Source organism: Neopelma chrysocephalum, unplaced genomic scaffold, assembly GCF_003984885.1.
Source record: "Neopelma chrysocephalum unplaced genomic scaffold, ASM398488v2 Primary Assembly neopelma1_89794, whole genome shotgun sequence".
Lineage (NCBI taxonomy): Eukaryota > Metazoa > Chordata > Aves > Passeriformes > Pipridae > Neopelma > Neopelma chrysocephalum.
The window spans coordinates 79292-91633 of record NW_020918716.1 but is presented as its reverse complement, the minus strand read 5'-3'; the positions used below and the strand labels follow the sequence as shown (position 1 = coordinate 91633).

At 49.9% G+C, this 12342-nt stretch overlaps 1 protein-coding gene across 2 annotated transcripts; it reads left to right on the top strand.

Moving 5' to 3' along the window:
* Positions 1-8815: 8815 nt before the first annotated feature.
* On the top strand, positions 8816-12342 carry LOC113979834 (chymotrypsin inhibitor-like). 2 transcript variants are annotated; one of them, XM_027707113.1, is made up of 5 exons: positions 8816-8915; positions 9887-9921; positions 10229-10341; positions 11050-11137; positions 12195-12342. In XM_027707113.1, the coding sequence occupies exons 1-4, from the start codon at positions 8855-8857 to the stop codon at positions 11102-11104; spliced, it is 264 nt and encodes an 87-aa protein (XP_027562914.1). In that variant the 5' UTR covers positions 8816-8854; the 3' UTR covers positions 11105-11137; positions 12195-12342. The 2 variants fall into 2 exon arrangements, with proteins under 2 accessions (XP_027562914.1, XP_027562913.1); XM_027707112.1 differs by lacking the exon at positions 12195-12342 and having other exon boundaries at positions 8817-8915; positions 11050-11223.

The window sequence follows — 12342 nt, the reverse complement described above, 5'->3', positions numbered from 1 at the left end:
CTACATTGCTCTAAGACAAAGAAGTTTCCTTCTTCTGGAAGAAAGTCAACAAGGACTTGACTTCAGGCCTCAGTGCTTCTTTGCACACTTCCCAAGTGGCTTCCACTAACCATCTGAAAGCTTCTTTGGAAGATGGGCATCACTTTCACCATGAGGAAGCTCAAGGAGAAAGAGCTATCCTGCAGCCAAAGTGCATGACCAGAGACATCTTCTTCCTTCTTTCTGTTCACTTGCATGTTTCTCAGTTCTTTCTGACACTTTCTTCAAGTCAGTCAAATAATCACCTTGTGCTTTGTTTAAACCTGATGTTGTGAGCATGACACTAATGCCATCACTGATGGCACTGATATTCTCAGTCAATATTCGAACAAGGTCTCATAAATTGCCTTCTTCAATGAGTAAACCTAGCTTTCAAAGCTTTCAGGCTCTCCAGACATCTTTTATGCATCAGTTAGCAAAAGGCAACCCACGAATGAGACAGCAGAAAATCCATTCTTCAGAACTAGCAGGTCAGTCCAGAGTTTCCACATTTCACTGCTGTCAGCAAATACCTGGACTTGTGTTAGTAAAATTTGTCTTTCCCTTCTTTCGGCTTTGAACTGGGCACTTGTAGGGAAAGTTCCCTGTGGTGCATTTTGAGTTAGACCTCGACTGTGACTCAAGGCAGAGTCAGTTTGATTTCCCATGACACTATTACATATGTCTTGTTTCAAATTTGACTAACAATAGCAAAAGAAGTTCCAGCACAGTATTCAGGACAAACATCAGAGGGATAGAAAGTGTCTAACACATTTTTCCACAGGTGCACTGTAGCTCCCTACCATGAATGCCTACTATGTTTTATGTGAGTCGTATAAAATATTGCCATTTTTTCCATGGGACCACTGTCTTGCTTGCACTTAACATGGCTCTGGAAGTAGAGCAAGGCTTTGTGATGAAAGAAGCCTCTGTTGCAGGCAGGGATCATTCACACTGTGCACCACTCTAGTGTGCAATGATGGGTGTAAGGGTAAATATAGATTTATAGATCCAAGCATGTAACAGCACACCTATTTTTGGTAAAGAGGTAAGATGTCCTATTGAACGCATGAGTGAGGAAGTATAAATACAGGCTTACAGGAAAAATGCAAATGTGCATATGCAAGGTCTGGCTGTGCACACTCCATGTCAGCCCTCTCCAGCTTTTCACCACTACAATCTCCACCCCAGCCCAAACTGTAAGGAGTCCTTGGAGATCTCACTTTTCCAGGCATACCCAAGTCCAATTCTAACTCCCTGGCCTCATTATGCTGGTGATGTTCTCTTTTGGTGAAGCTAATTTTTAGCCTTTGTCTCCTTACAAAAACTACTGTGTGACTTAGCATTTTGCTGCACATGAATACATCTGTCCGTCCATGATGCCTAATGACTTGTAAGTCTGATTTTAATCAAACTTGGCAGTTGGAAGAGATCATAAACACCCAAAATACCTGCTGAAACAAGTCATCAAGATGCAACAGAGTGGAAGTTCGCTGGTAATGTGGTAAGACCTCTGTAGCTAGGCATCAAAGTAGGAGGAGGAAGAGGGAAGCTCTAAGCCCTGTACTCTTAGAAGGAAAGCAAAGTTCTCGAGCAGCATAGCAGAATGCAGGGAAGGATGTGAAAATGTGCCACATGGGGGTTCCTCAGTCATGCACCTCAGGGAAGGATTTGTTTCAGCGTGATCTAGCTTTCCTGGTCTGTGCTGAGGTCAGTGTTTTAGCCACAGGGGTAGCATCATCTGTTGCCATGGGGCAACTGCTCCTTAGCTGAAGACCAGTTTGGTCACCACCAGCACTGCAGGGATGTATCCACATGAAAATGTGCTGCCCCCTGGTCCACAGCAAAAAATGGCACATCTGCGTGTGTGGTCTTGTGAAGCTGAAGGTGCCTGGGACGGTCAAGGTGCAATAGCTGTTCTAGCCCTTCTAAGTATCTCTGTGTCAAACTTCACAAGCCCCCTTCTGGCCAGGAAGGACGCTGAGAAGGACAGCCTCCCAGCAGCATTCCTACCAGCTTAAGCCAAGCGTGCATTGTGTCAGCTTCTCCAGGAAGAGTGGGAATTTGGGCTTGTGACCCTGCTCATCAGTGTGGTCACGGCAGCCCTGAGCATCCGTGGCTCAACATCAGGCCCCGCAGGTGGGAGCAGCCTTGGATTGCTCTGAGTGAAGCCCACAGCCCCGGGTCACTCACAAGAGCCAAAAACAGTGCACGTCCGCAGGGCATGAAAGTGCTGTCTGGGATAAGCACGGCTAGGGTATGAAGCAGGCAAGAGGGGAGGTCGGAAGGCAGGGTCCGGATTCAGGGCCCGGCCAGGATGGAGAGGGCTGGTGGAGGGCGGTGGGTGGCAGCGGGTCCGTGCGGGGGTTACCCCGGTTCACAAGTTCAAAGGTGCCCTCTGCTGGCACCGCGCTCTGGGAGCTGGCGGGGAGCCCGGAGTGTGCTCCCGCTCCGGGGTGCGCTGTGCTGGCAGCTGCCTTAGAAACGCTGCTTCTAGGGATGCCAGCAGGACAGACGTATGCTCCCTCTCTAGCGGCGTGGGCCGGAGGGGACCCTCATTGCTCCCTTCAAGGCCTGCAGAACCCCGGGGATATCCCCACGCTGGGGCACGCTACGCGGATGGGTGGGAGAGCATTCCGGCTCCATAGTGCGCCACCGTTCAGGCACATCCCTGGGCTTTTTTCAGTGCCGTCGTGGCAGCAGTCTACACCCGCAGGGCAGGGCCGAGAGGCAAGGGCATGGCTCCGTGCTGTCTGCAGGTCGCTCTGCTGCAGGGCCACGACGCTGAGTGCCCCAGCACAGCCTCCTGCTTTCGGGATCCTGCTCCACAAGGTTACCCACTGTGTGATGCTCTTCTGCCAAGGCACTGGTTTAGGATGAGGATTGGGAAGGGCTGACTTCATCTGGAGGGACAGGTAGCAGTCAAGGCAGGCAGCAGAGGAACAAGTGAAGAGAGGCAGAGAACTCCAATCACAACATCCATCTGCCCTTTGCTGAGAGCCCATGAGAGTCAAATCCAGGGCAGCACTGCCTTTTGTGGAAAGAACTTCCGTGACAGACCAGGCCATGAGCTTTGCTCATTAGTTGAGATGAAGACTTCAAGACCTGAAAAAAGAAACTTGAATCGTCTTATAGACCTTGAAGTCTTTTTGCAAAGTTCCTCTTTAGTTTCTGCTGCCAGCAGTGAACTGTTTTTGTGGGGCGGTTTTGCACAGTGCAGCAATTTGGGAAGAGTCCAAAGCAGCCCTGATATAGTTAGTGCTGACATAGACAAGCTCCTGCTAATCTCCTTGCCTCCTGAATGGTGCTGGCAGGTTCTGTTGTGGACTGAGGGTGTCCCATATTTGTGACAGGAAAGAAGCGGAGTTCACTATGCAACTTTTAAGAGAAATGAAACCAAAAGCTGCAGGAATGTTCCAAGAAATAGGATGGGTTTCACTGAGGGTGGTGGTGCCCTTCTGTTCAATGGTATTTTGTTGTGGCTCCCTCCTGGTGTGAATTCATACATACCCAAGTAGTTAATAGGTCATTTGGAAAAAATTATATTTGCATATTAGGTGGGCTCTGAAGTCACAAGTAGCAGGCAACCTCAAGGACACACGTTTCTGCTCTTAGCGTCTGTGTGGAAGACCTGCATCTTCCTCCTCTGGCAATTTAGCTCATGGAAAAATGCTGAGCAGTGTGTGTGCCTGCACATTCATCAGATAAACAGCATACTAGAGAGTGTTTTGTTCCCTGATTCTTCTTCAGATGGATGCTGCACCCTTGGACATGTAGGAGAAAGTGGAGATGTGTGAATGTTAACCAGTGGCAATTCGGAAAGTTGGCCGGGCATGACTGTGTGACACTGTTCCCAAAGATCCATGCAAATGCAGCATCACCAAACAACATCCCCTCAAAATGCAAGAAGAAACAGAAAGACTTCCCTGACTCTCTTATATCATGTCCCTTTTCACATCAGTTCACCCTGGGGTACCTTCAAGTCTTTTAGCAACTGGCAGACTGGGAAGACCAGGCCTTTCCTGCAAAAGGGACCTCCCCCACAAAAACTCACCAAGAGCAGCTGTCACTTTGAAGGGGAGAGCTGGCATTATGTGCTACCTGTTTTTCTCCAGTGTGGTGCTAAATGCAGGATGGTGACAGTATCCAGTCCTACACAAAATGGAATTAGCAATAGTGTTCTCAGAAGGTATAAAAGACTGAGGCCCAGTACAGGTTTGTTCATTCAGAAACCAGCTCCAGGGAAAAAGAGACTCAGAAACCTGATTTTTTTTTTTGTAAATTACAGTGGGTGTGAGTTCCCGGATAAACAAGACTGAACATCAGTGTGCTGGGAACAGCTGATATACCTACTGCTGCTGCCAGCATCCAGGTTATCTGTGTCAGCTCAGAGCAGGAGGGCACAGTCCCACAGCAGCAAGGGAGCTCTGCCCACCCAGCCCAGGCACACAGCCTCATCCCCTCCCTGGCACCAGCTCTGTGGCTTGGTGTACACTGTGCCAAGCATTTGCTGGGCAAAAAGTGAACCCGTGGTTTTCTGCTGTTTTATCTGCTCCACTGAGGATTTGGTCACCCAACCCTCTTGTGTGAGCATGTGAGAAAAAGCAGGTCAACACCATCCTTAAGCTGCCAAGAAGCTGCAGGGTATTTGCAGACCACAGATCAATTTAGATCATGCCTTGCAGTACAGAAGTCCAAACAGGCAGAGGTAAACACAAGAGAGAGGAGAGGCAGGTGCCCTTGGATCAGGACAAACTACTTCTGCCCAGCTACAGTAACTTCATCAGCAGTTAAAGCAGGAGAAGAAGGTGTGCAATGGATGCTCCCCCTAAACTGTTGGCACTTCTGAGGTCCAGTGTACAACCTGGCTTGGCGGGAGCTCTAATCTTCTCCAGATTGATGCCACCTTGGCCCTGACCTTATCCAGTGAAAGTGTCATCAGGCAGGATCAGTCCACATAGTCACCCTGTCTTGTGTTCTCACAGCTGACAGTATCACAGGGAAATCTTTCTATCATCAGAGAAATAACGAGCCTTTCTCATTGCCTGACACGTGGGAGTATTTACTCACAGCAATAAAGAGAGGATTGAGGTGGCTGAAGGTGTGGTTTGAATCTAGAAAGTCTGGCAAAACTGCTGGGAAGTGGTGATGGCTGATCCCTGCCCTAGTTACAGAGGGTGATCTCAGATGTGAGGGTTTGACTCCACTGTATAGCCAAAGGAAAACCTCTGGTCACTTGCATCTCTGGTGTTGATTCATTTTTGGTTTGGTTGGTTGTTTTGGGGTTTTTTTGCATGCAAAGGAGAACAAATCGGTCCTTCTTACTTGTGGGGAGACCTCAGAGTGATCAGAGGGACAGAGCAGCAACTATTATCCTCTCTATAAAAACCATCTGGAAGCAGGGAGTAAACTAAGGATGAAAATGAGCATGGTACTTGCCCTCCTCTTTTTGCCTTCCCCCTTTGTGCAGTGGGAGGGTAGATAGTGGGCTCTGGGCTTGGGCTGCACAAGCAAGGCAACATCTGCTCTCAGGGTACTGCAACATTTGTATGATCCTGGCGTCTGCTGGTATGCCAAAGGCCTGGGAGGAGCAGCTGAACAGGAGTTAAAATATCAGTGCGGGTGCAGCAAGTGGGAAGGCCAAAAACAGCCATGAAATCCAGGAAAGAGAACAGATAACAGCAAGGAAATGGCAGGTGCTGGGTGGGGGGGTGACGACACCAAGGCCACACCACCGATAAGGCCACCACACAGACGTGAGTGACGTGATGCAATCCGATTTGGACTCCTGCCATCTGTGCCCACTCAGAAGCCTGCAAACAGAGCTGCACTCTCCTTGGAGGGGAAAGGTGTGATAAGGGCTCACGATGCGACGGGTGATCCCAGGTCAGTGTGTGGACATGGACTGGTGGGTGCCAAGGGAACAAGCACAAAGGCAAGGGCAGAGCCACAAGCGAACAAGGATGAGATTGGTTTTGGAAGTAGAAGTCTCCTTCCTTGTTGCCACTGTTTCCAGCACAGTTTATCTGCCTTGCTGGTGACAAGACTGGGACCTTCAAACCTGCCCCTCGTACGCATCTTGCTGGTAAAAGTGCAGGGAGGATGTGGCAGAGCCAGCTGGAGCCACATGGCCAATGTGAGGGCAAGCAGCCACCAGAACACCTCCTGTCTCACCCAAAGAAGAATTCCCCCACCTCTTCTTCGAGAGGGACGGGAGGCAGGACTTTTGTTAGGGGTTTCAAGCTTGTGCTTGCAACAGAGAGAAAAGCCAGAAAAGACGAAACCAGTTTGCAAGGGGTGATTTCCCCTTTGTCATCTCTTAGCATGTCATTTTAATTTGCCCTGTGAAGGCAGTGGCATTTCAATATCACTGAGAAATGAGGTGGAGGGAGATCAAGCCTCATATCACGCAACAGCTTTTCCATAGCCCTGCTGATCTCCAGCACAGAGAGCACACAGACATTTCCTGCTGCCCTCCATCCAAGGAGAGTGATCTGGAGCACACAATGTGTTCCAGCAGCACAGCCCCAACATGTTGCTCCTGTGCTGCTGCTGCCATGATCCAAAGAACCAGGCCATGCTTGGGACTGGAGCCACAGCAGGGTTCTTTGCAGCAGCAGCACCAGAGGCATTACAATCAGCAATTGGGTATTGGTTTTGGTAGTAAAGATTTTGAAGACTGTAAAGGCCCATGATAGCCCTCATCCAGGGCTGTGCTGTGCGTTGGTGTGGGAGCAGCTTGCAGGAGGTGGCTCCACGTTGACCATGTAGCTGAGTGTTGGCTAGGACCAAATTTGCAAGATGGAAATCGAAGGAAATACATGCATGTGTGCTGGAGAGTGACATCTGCTTGTGCCATGGGCCCAGCATGCTGGTGGCAGGGCCCTTCAGGGCTCGCCCTCCAAGCCTTGTGCACAGCAGGGTTTGGTCAGGGCATCCGTGGCTTTATATGTGACCCACAGAGGATGGAGATCTCCCACCTCCCTGCTGGTTTGGGTTGTTCACCCTCTGGGGTAAGGTTTCTTTCCTGACTCCTCACCTGAATATCTCAGGGCTGAAGTTGCTTTTTATTCTGTCATATCGCACTACCAAGAAGAGATTGGCTCCATCAACTTCCCTTTCAGCTGTTGTAGGCTGCTATCAGATCCCCCTTGGCCTCCCTTGTACTAGACTAAACAAGCCCAACAGGACCCCATGTGCCTCAGGAAAAACTGCTAATGCAGTTAAATATTTACTTTAGTTGAGGGATTTCCAAAGTGGAATAATAATAAAAGCCAAAGGTTATTGAACTGTGTAAACTCCATGAAGAGGGAATATGAAACATGTGCACAGCTGCCTCAGCAGAACGGAGGAATGGTTCTGCAAGAGGAACCCTGAACTGGTCACCTTCTCCCTTCCCAAGACGTGGTCACAGCCCTACTGGGTTGCATGGAAGGGCCTCCCAATGGCAAGGACATGAGCAGCCTCATGCAGGGCCCACACCTCTCCAGCTATGGGCAATGCTCACCAAGCTGTTCCCTTTTGTCTCAGACAGACAAGGCCAGCCTGTATCTTCCTGTGGGGAGGAGATGTCCTAGGCACAGTCACAGTCAGATCCTCAGCAAATGCAAATGTTTGGTCTCTGTGTGCCTGGAGGTCTCCAAGCCTGCTTGTGGTTTCTGTAGGACACCTACCCCATGTCCACCCTTTGCACACATGGCCCATCCTACCTGCTCCCGTGGGGAAGGAGAGACCCTTTGTCCCTTCTGGCCCAGACCTCATCTCAGCAAGTCTGTCCCAAGGGAGTTTTTTAGTCAACACTGACTTTCTGCCCAGTGGTCCTCTTTCCCATCCTTCACCCTTCACCAGCTGATTTTGTTTCATGAAAGGAAGATTGGGACAGATGTGGAAAATTCAGCTTCTGAGAAAGAGATGATACTCACACAGAAGGACTGGCATCAAGCATCCAGTCTGGGAGGCAAAGCAGCTGGGCTCTTCTTGAGTGGTGATGTCTGTTGAAAAGACTGTGTCTCTTACCACTGAGGATCCTCTCCAGCCTCTCTGTCCCCTCTGTGCTCTGTGTGCCACCTCTGTGTATTTGATCTGGGTACCCACACACACAGCTCCCTTCCAACACACTGAATAATTTTGCTCTGTCAATCTCAGCTGCAACCAAACTGGTGAGGTATTACAGCACTTTTGACTATGTGGCAGTCACAGGCAGTGACTGCACGTGCAGCTCCCTGCTCCCACTCAGCCAAATTTTGTTCCCTCCAGCCCCTCTGTACCCCCAGCCTGTCCCATCCCACCCAGTACCTAGGTGGGCTTGCTGCAGTGTTGATGGCAGGCCTCCTGTTGTGTTTGGGGTCCTACCCAGTGTGTCAGGCCGCTGAGTATCCACCTGGCTGGGTCTCATGGGATAATGCTCAGGCCACAGTGCCACCACCCAAATCATCCTGAATTTCCGGGCTTTTCTGTGTGCAGTCTCACCACTCAAACAGAGATACCTGTCATGTATGAAGAATAGCAGCTGCAAAGGGATGGTTTGGGCAAGATACACTCAGAAGTAAGGTGGCTGGGGTAAGTGGAGAAGAGCAGCCTTGCCCAGCTCTGAATACTGTGCAAAGGGATTGTAAAGCAGCCTCCAGTGCTGTCACCTGAAGCTGGCAAGTGGCACAGGAGAAGCTTATCAGTTGCACGAGAGTGCCCAAGTGATCCATCCCTCTGGGTGTACAGTCCAGCTGCTACCAGCACAGATCAAAATGCTGCTTTTCCCAGCACTCCTGAGATAAGCTGGTGCCCTCCCTTATAAAGGCAGCCAGAGCGAGGTGCCCGAGCGTGTCTACCTGAACCAACCATGGCTGTGAGGGACCTGGTGGTGGTGGTGGCAGCAGTGGTGACTCTGGTTGCTGCCGGCGGTAAGTCTGCTCTGCTGCTTGAGGGAATGACAGAAGGACCAAAAGTGGGTGACAGGGAAGAAAGATCCAGAAATTCTGGTTTGGAGAGAAGGTGAGGAGGGCAAACAAACAGTGGCAGCATGGTAAGGAGGGACTGGAGCAAACACACCGTACCTTCCTTATTAGCAGTTCAGGGCAAGGATTGCAGGCTGGTTCATCAACTGTATTTCACCTGGGAGAGGGATGGGATAGGGAGAGTTCACAATGTGAACAGGAACCGGGTCCTGGGAGGACAGCACGTACACTGGGGTGGCAGATACTATAGTTACTGCTTCCATGAAGACTGGCAAGTCTTTGCAAGAACACTATGTGCTCAGCAGATTCATGTGGAAAGCACCTGTTTGTAGGCACTGGAAAGCCACTGCTACCTAGGTGCATGTAGGAGTGGTCCTGCACCAACCTGTGTGAGATCCTTCATGTCCTTAGATGGGCACAGATGGGCTGTGAACTGTTGCTACTACTCTGCCCGACTGAAAAAGAAAGACCCACCGAATGCTGCTCTCCCTAGGGATTGCAATTGTCCAGCTGTGCAGCATCACCAGCCTTCTGAGGATACTCTATGCCCCATACAGTGCTGCCTGGTTTCACGTTTCCTGAGATGTGTTGGATGCTCTGTGGAACTTCTGGTCCAGAGACTGGGAGAGAGGGCTGTTGGAGGATGGTTTACTGGGTAGGAACAGCCGTTTCCAGCTTTGCCCCAGCCAGTGCAGCTGTGGATGGAAGCTGTGTACTGTGCTGCTGTCAGGGGGAGTGGGGCTGGCATGCAGCAAACTGATTCCCCCTCAGGAAACCCACACAGCTGATTCAGGTCTTGAGTGGGCTCTGCACAACACTGCTTTCCCTTTGGTTTGGATGTGATCCTCTGTCGATGACTTGTGCTTCTGCCATCAGTCACAGGTGTGCCATGCTCATGGGTCTCTGCTCTATTTCAGGGGCAGAGCTGAATGAAGAGAGTGGCCTGAGAAAGGTAAGAGGTTTCTGGTTTTTTCCTTGTTCATGGCTTGAGATGGATATGCCTGGTGTTCCTGGGAGAAAGACTGTTCCCAGCAATCATCCACAGACTCATGGGTACTGGTGTTCCAGCACCAAACCCACATCAAATCCCAGGCTGTGAGTCCCACTGAGGGCTGTGGTGGCCTCTGTGGGCATGCCCTGCCCCATTTGGAGCAGAGGGAACCAGGTTGCCAGTGGCACTTGCTCCTGCCTGGGCGTTGTGGGAGGAAGAGACGGGTCCTGCTGGCACTGAAATGTGTGCTGTGGTTTCTCCTTTCAAGCCGGTGTGTGCAGACATGGTTGACCTGCAGGCTTGCCCCCTCCTGTACTTGCCTATCTGTGGAACTGATGGGAATACCTATGCGAATGAATGCCAGCTCTGTGTGGAGCAAAAGTAAGCTCATGCCCTTGGCAGAGACCTCCTGGGTCTAATTTAGGCTATCTTGGGCAGTTGTGAAATACTGTCATTCATGCCTGGGAAAATCCATGGCAGACTGCACTTGCACGGCAAATAACACAAACCGTGTGTTGGGCTGCAAGGGGGGGACGGATAACCAGCTTGTCAAGTGAAGCTGCAAGGAAATTGGAGGAGCTGCACCCAGCTAGTCTGGGGAAGGGGAGGCCTGGGGGTATCTAGCAGCAGCCTGCAGTTGCAAATGGGATGGAGCCACTTCTTCTTGGTAGTAGCAAGTGATACAACGTGGGGCAACATCCACAAGCAGCAGGTCCAAGAGGATGAAAATTTGACACAGGGAAAACCTTTTCCCCAGGAGGGTGGTGCACCATGGAGGTGTGAGGAGGGGGTCTCCATTCTTGTGGGGTGGTGGTTAGGGCTCAGACAGAGCCATGGCCACTGTAACCTCACACTAGGGACAGCCCTGCTGTGAGCAGGCTGGGCTGGAGACCCACCACAAGTGTCACAGGCCCTGGGAGGGGACATCTGTGAACCAGGATGAGCTGCAGTCACCTCAACTTTTTAGACAGGAAAATGAATAAGCCTATTTTGTAACAGTCAGTCCCATTCCATTTGATGGAATGCAGCCAAAGTATGACTCGCAGACTATTTTTTTATCTCTTACTCTTTTTTCCTGTATTATTTTAGGAAAACCAGGCAAGACATCCGGATTCTGAAAGATGGGGAGTGTCAAAATACCTGAGCTTTCTGATAGCTTTCCTGAACCTAGAAACAGGTGATTAATTGATCCTGTGTGCTCTGTGCTGATTGGACAATTACGTTAGCTATGGTAAATAATAAAAAATAACATGTACAATCTTATTTAAACAGCACTTTTTTATGCAAGGCTGAGGGAAAACACGACAAGCCAGTTCCCAAAAAGGGCTGCTAAAAGTGTAGTCAAAACATTAATTTCAAATCCACATCACAAAACAGGGTGTTTTGCGCATTACCTCACCCACATTACTGTGAGAAAAGCCGTGGAGGAGTAGCAAGAAAAACACAAATCCTTGTGAAGACAGTGCTGGACAAGTGCAGGTTTTTTTTCTGTAGGAGGCAATTTAGCAAAGGGAAAGTAAAGTTTTTTCAGGGTGAGAGAAGATGTCTCCCTGGCTCACTAGTAAACTGCTTCACTGCTTCCAGAGGTGATGTAAATTGAAAGTAGTAACATCTGCACTTCTCAGATGTTATTCAGCTTTTTATCCAAAAGCCTTTCACATACCAATCAGCTCAGACAACACATGGGAGCATGGAAAGAGCTTGAGTGGAGAAGCTGAACACAAGAGACCCCAGGTCTCTGCTCCAGCACTTGAGAGCAACCTTCAAACTGAGCCAATTTCAGGTCTTGGTTGCTCCTGGTGTCAGGGCCACCTTTGAGACTGTGGCAGGGCTCAGTCCCACAAGGGTAACAGTGTCAGTATGCATCAGCAGTCTCTGGGGCTCCCTCTGCTCTTTCATCTTCCACTTCTACCACATGGTCCCCAACTCACCTTTCACAAAATCCTTGTAATGAGGTTGTACACCTTGGGTGTGCAAGGGGCCCTCTTTGCTCATAGTGACAGCTATCAGAGGACACTGGCTAATCCAGGACTTGTCTCCTGAATTCAGTTCAGTCCTGCACCAGATGTTGTATTTCTACAGATTTACTAGCTGAGATTACAGACCAGCTTTGAAGAGTGTTTCAGTGTGAACTGACACCCTCCAAGGATAGGCATGTCTTCACCCACAGGAGATCATGCTGCTCTGACTTGCTACTATACTATAGTTGTATACTATACACGTCTTATTTGCAGGCATCTGAGTAAGCATAAGGGGTGCATCATATGGTCAAGTGAGCTCCCTGAAGTCAGTGACCATTCTGCAAGTCTGGGAGCTGTGCTAGTGTTGTGGCTCCTGTGCTTGATCAGCTGGAATTCATCCCCTCACCCGGTTCTGCACTTT

Bases quoted from the DNA above. Each gene is read 5' to 3' on its own strand.
- LOC113979834 (XM_027707113.1), top strand. From the start codon at position 8,855: ATGGCTGTGAGGGACCTGGTGGTGGTGGTGGCAGCAGTGGTGACTCTG. The intron at 8,916-9,886 runs GTAAGTCTGCTC...GCTCTATTTCAG, and splicing joins GACTCTGGTTGCTGCCGGCG to GGGCAGAGCTGAATGAAGAG. The intron at 10,342-11,049 runs GTAAGCTCATGC...GTATTATTTTAG, and splicing joins CAGCTCTGTGTGGAGCAAAA to GAAAACCAGGCAAGACATCC.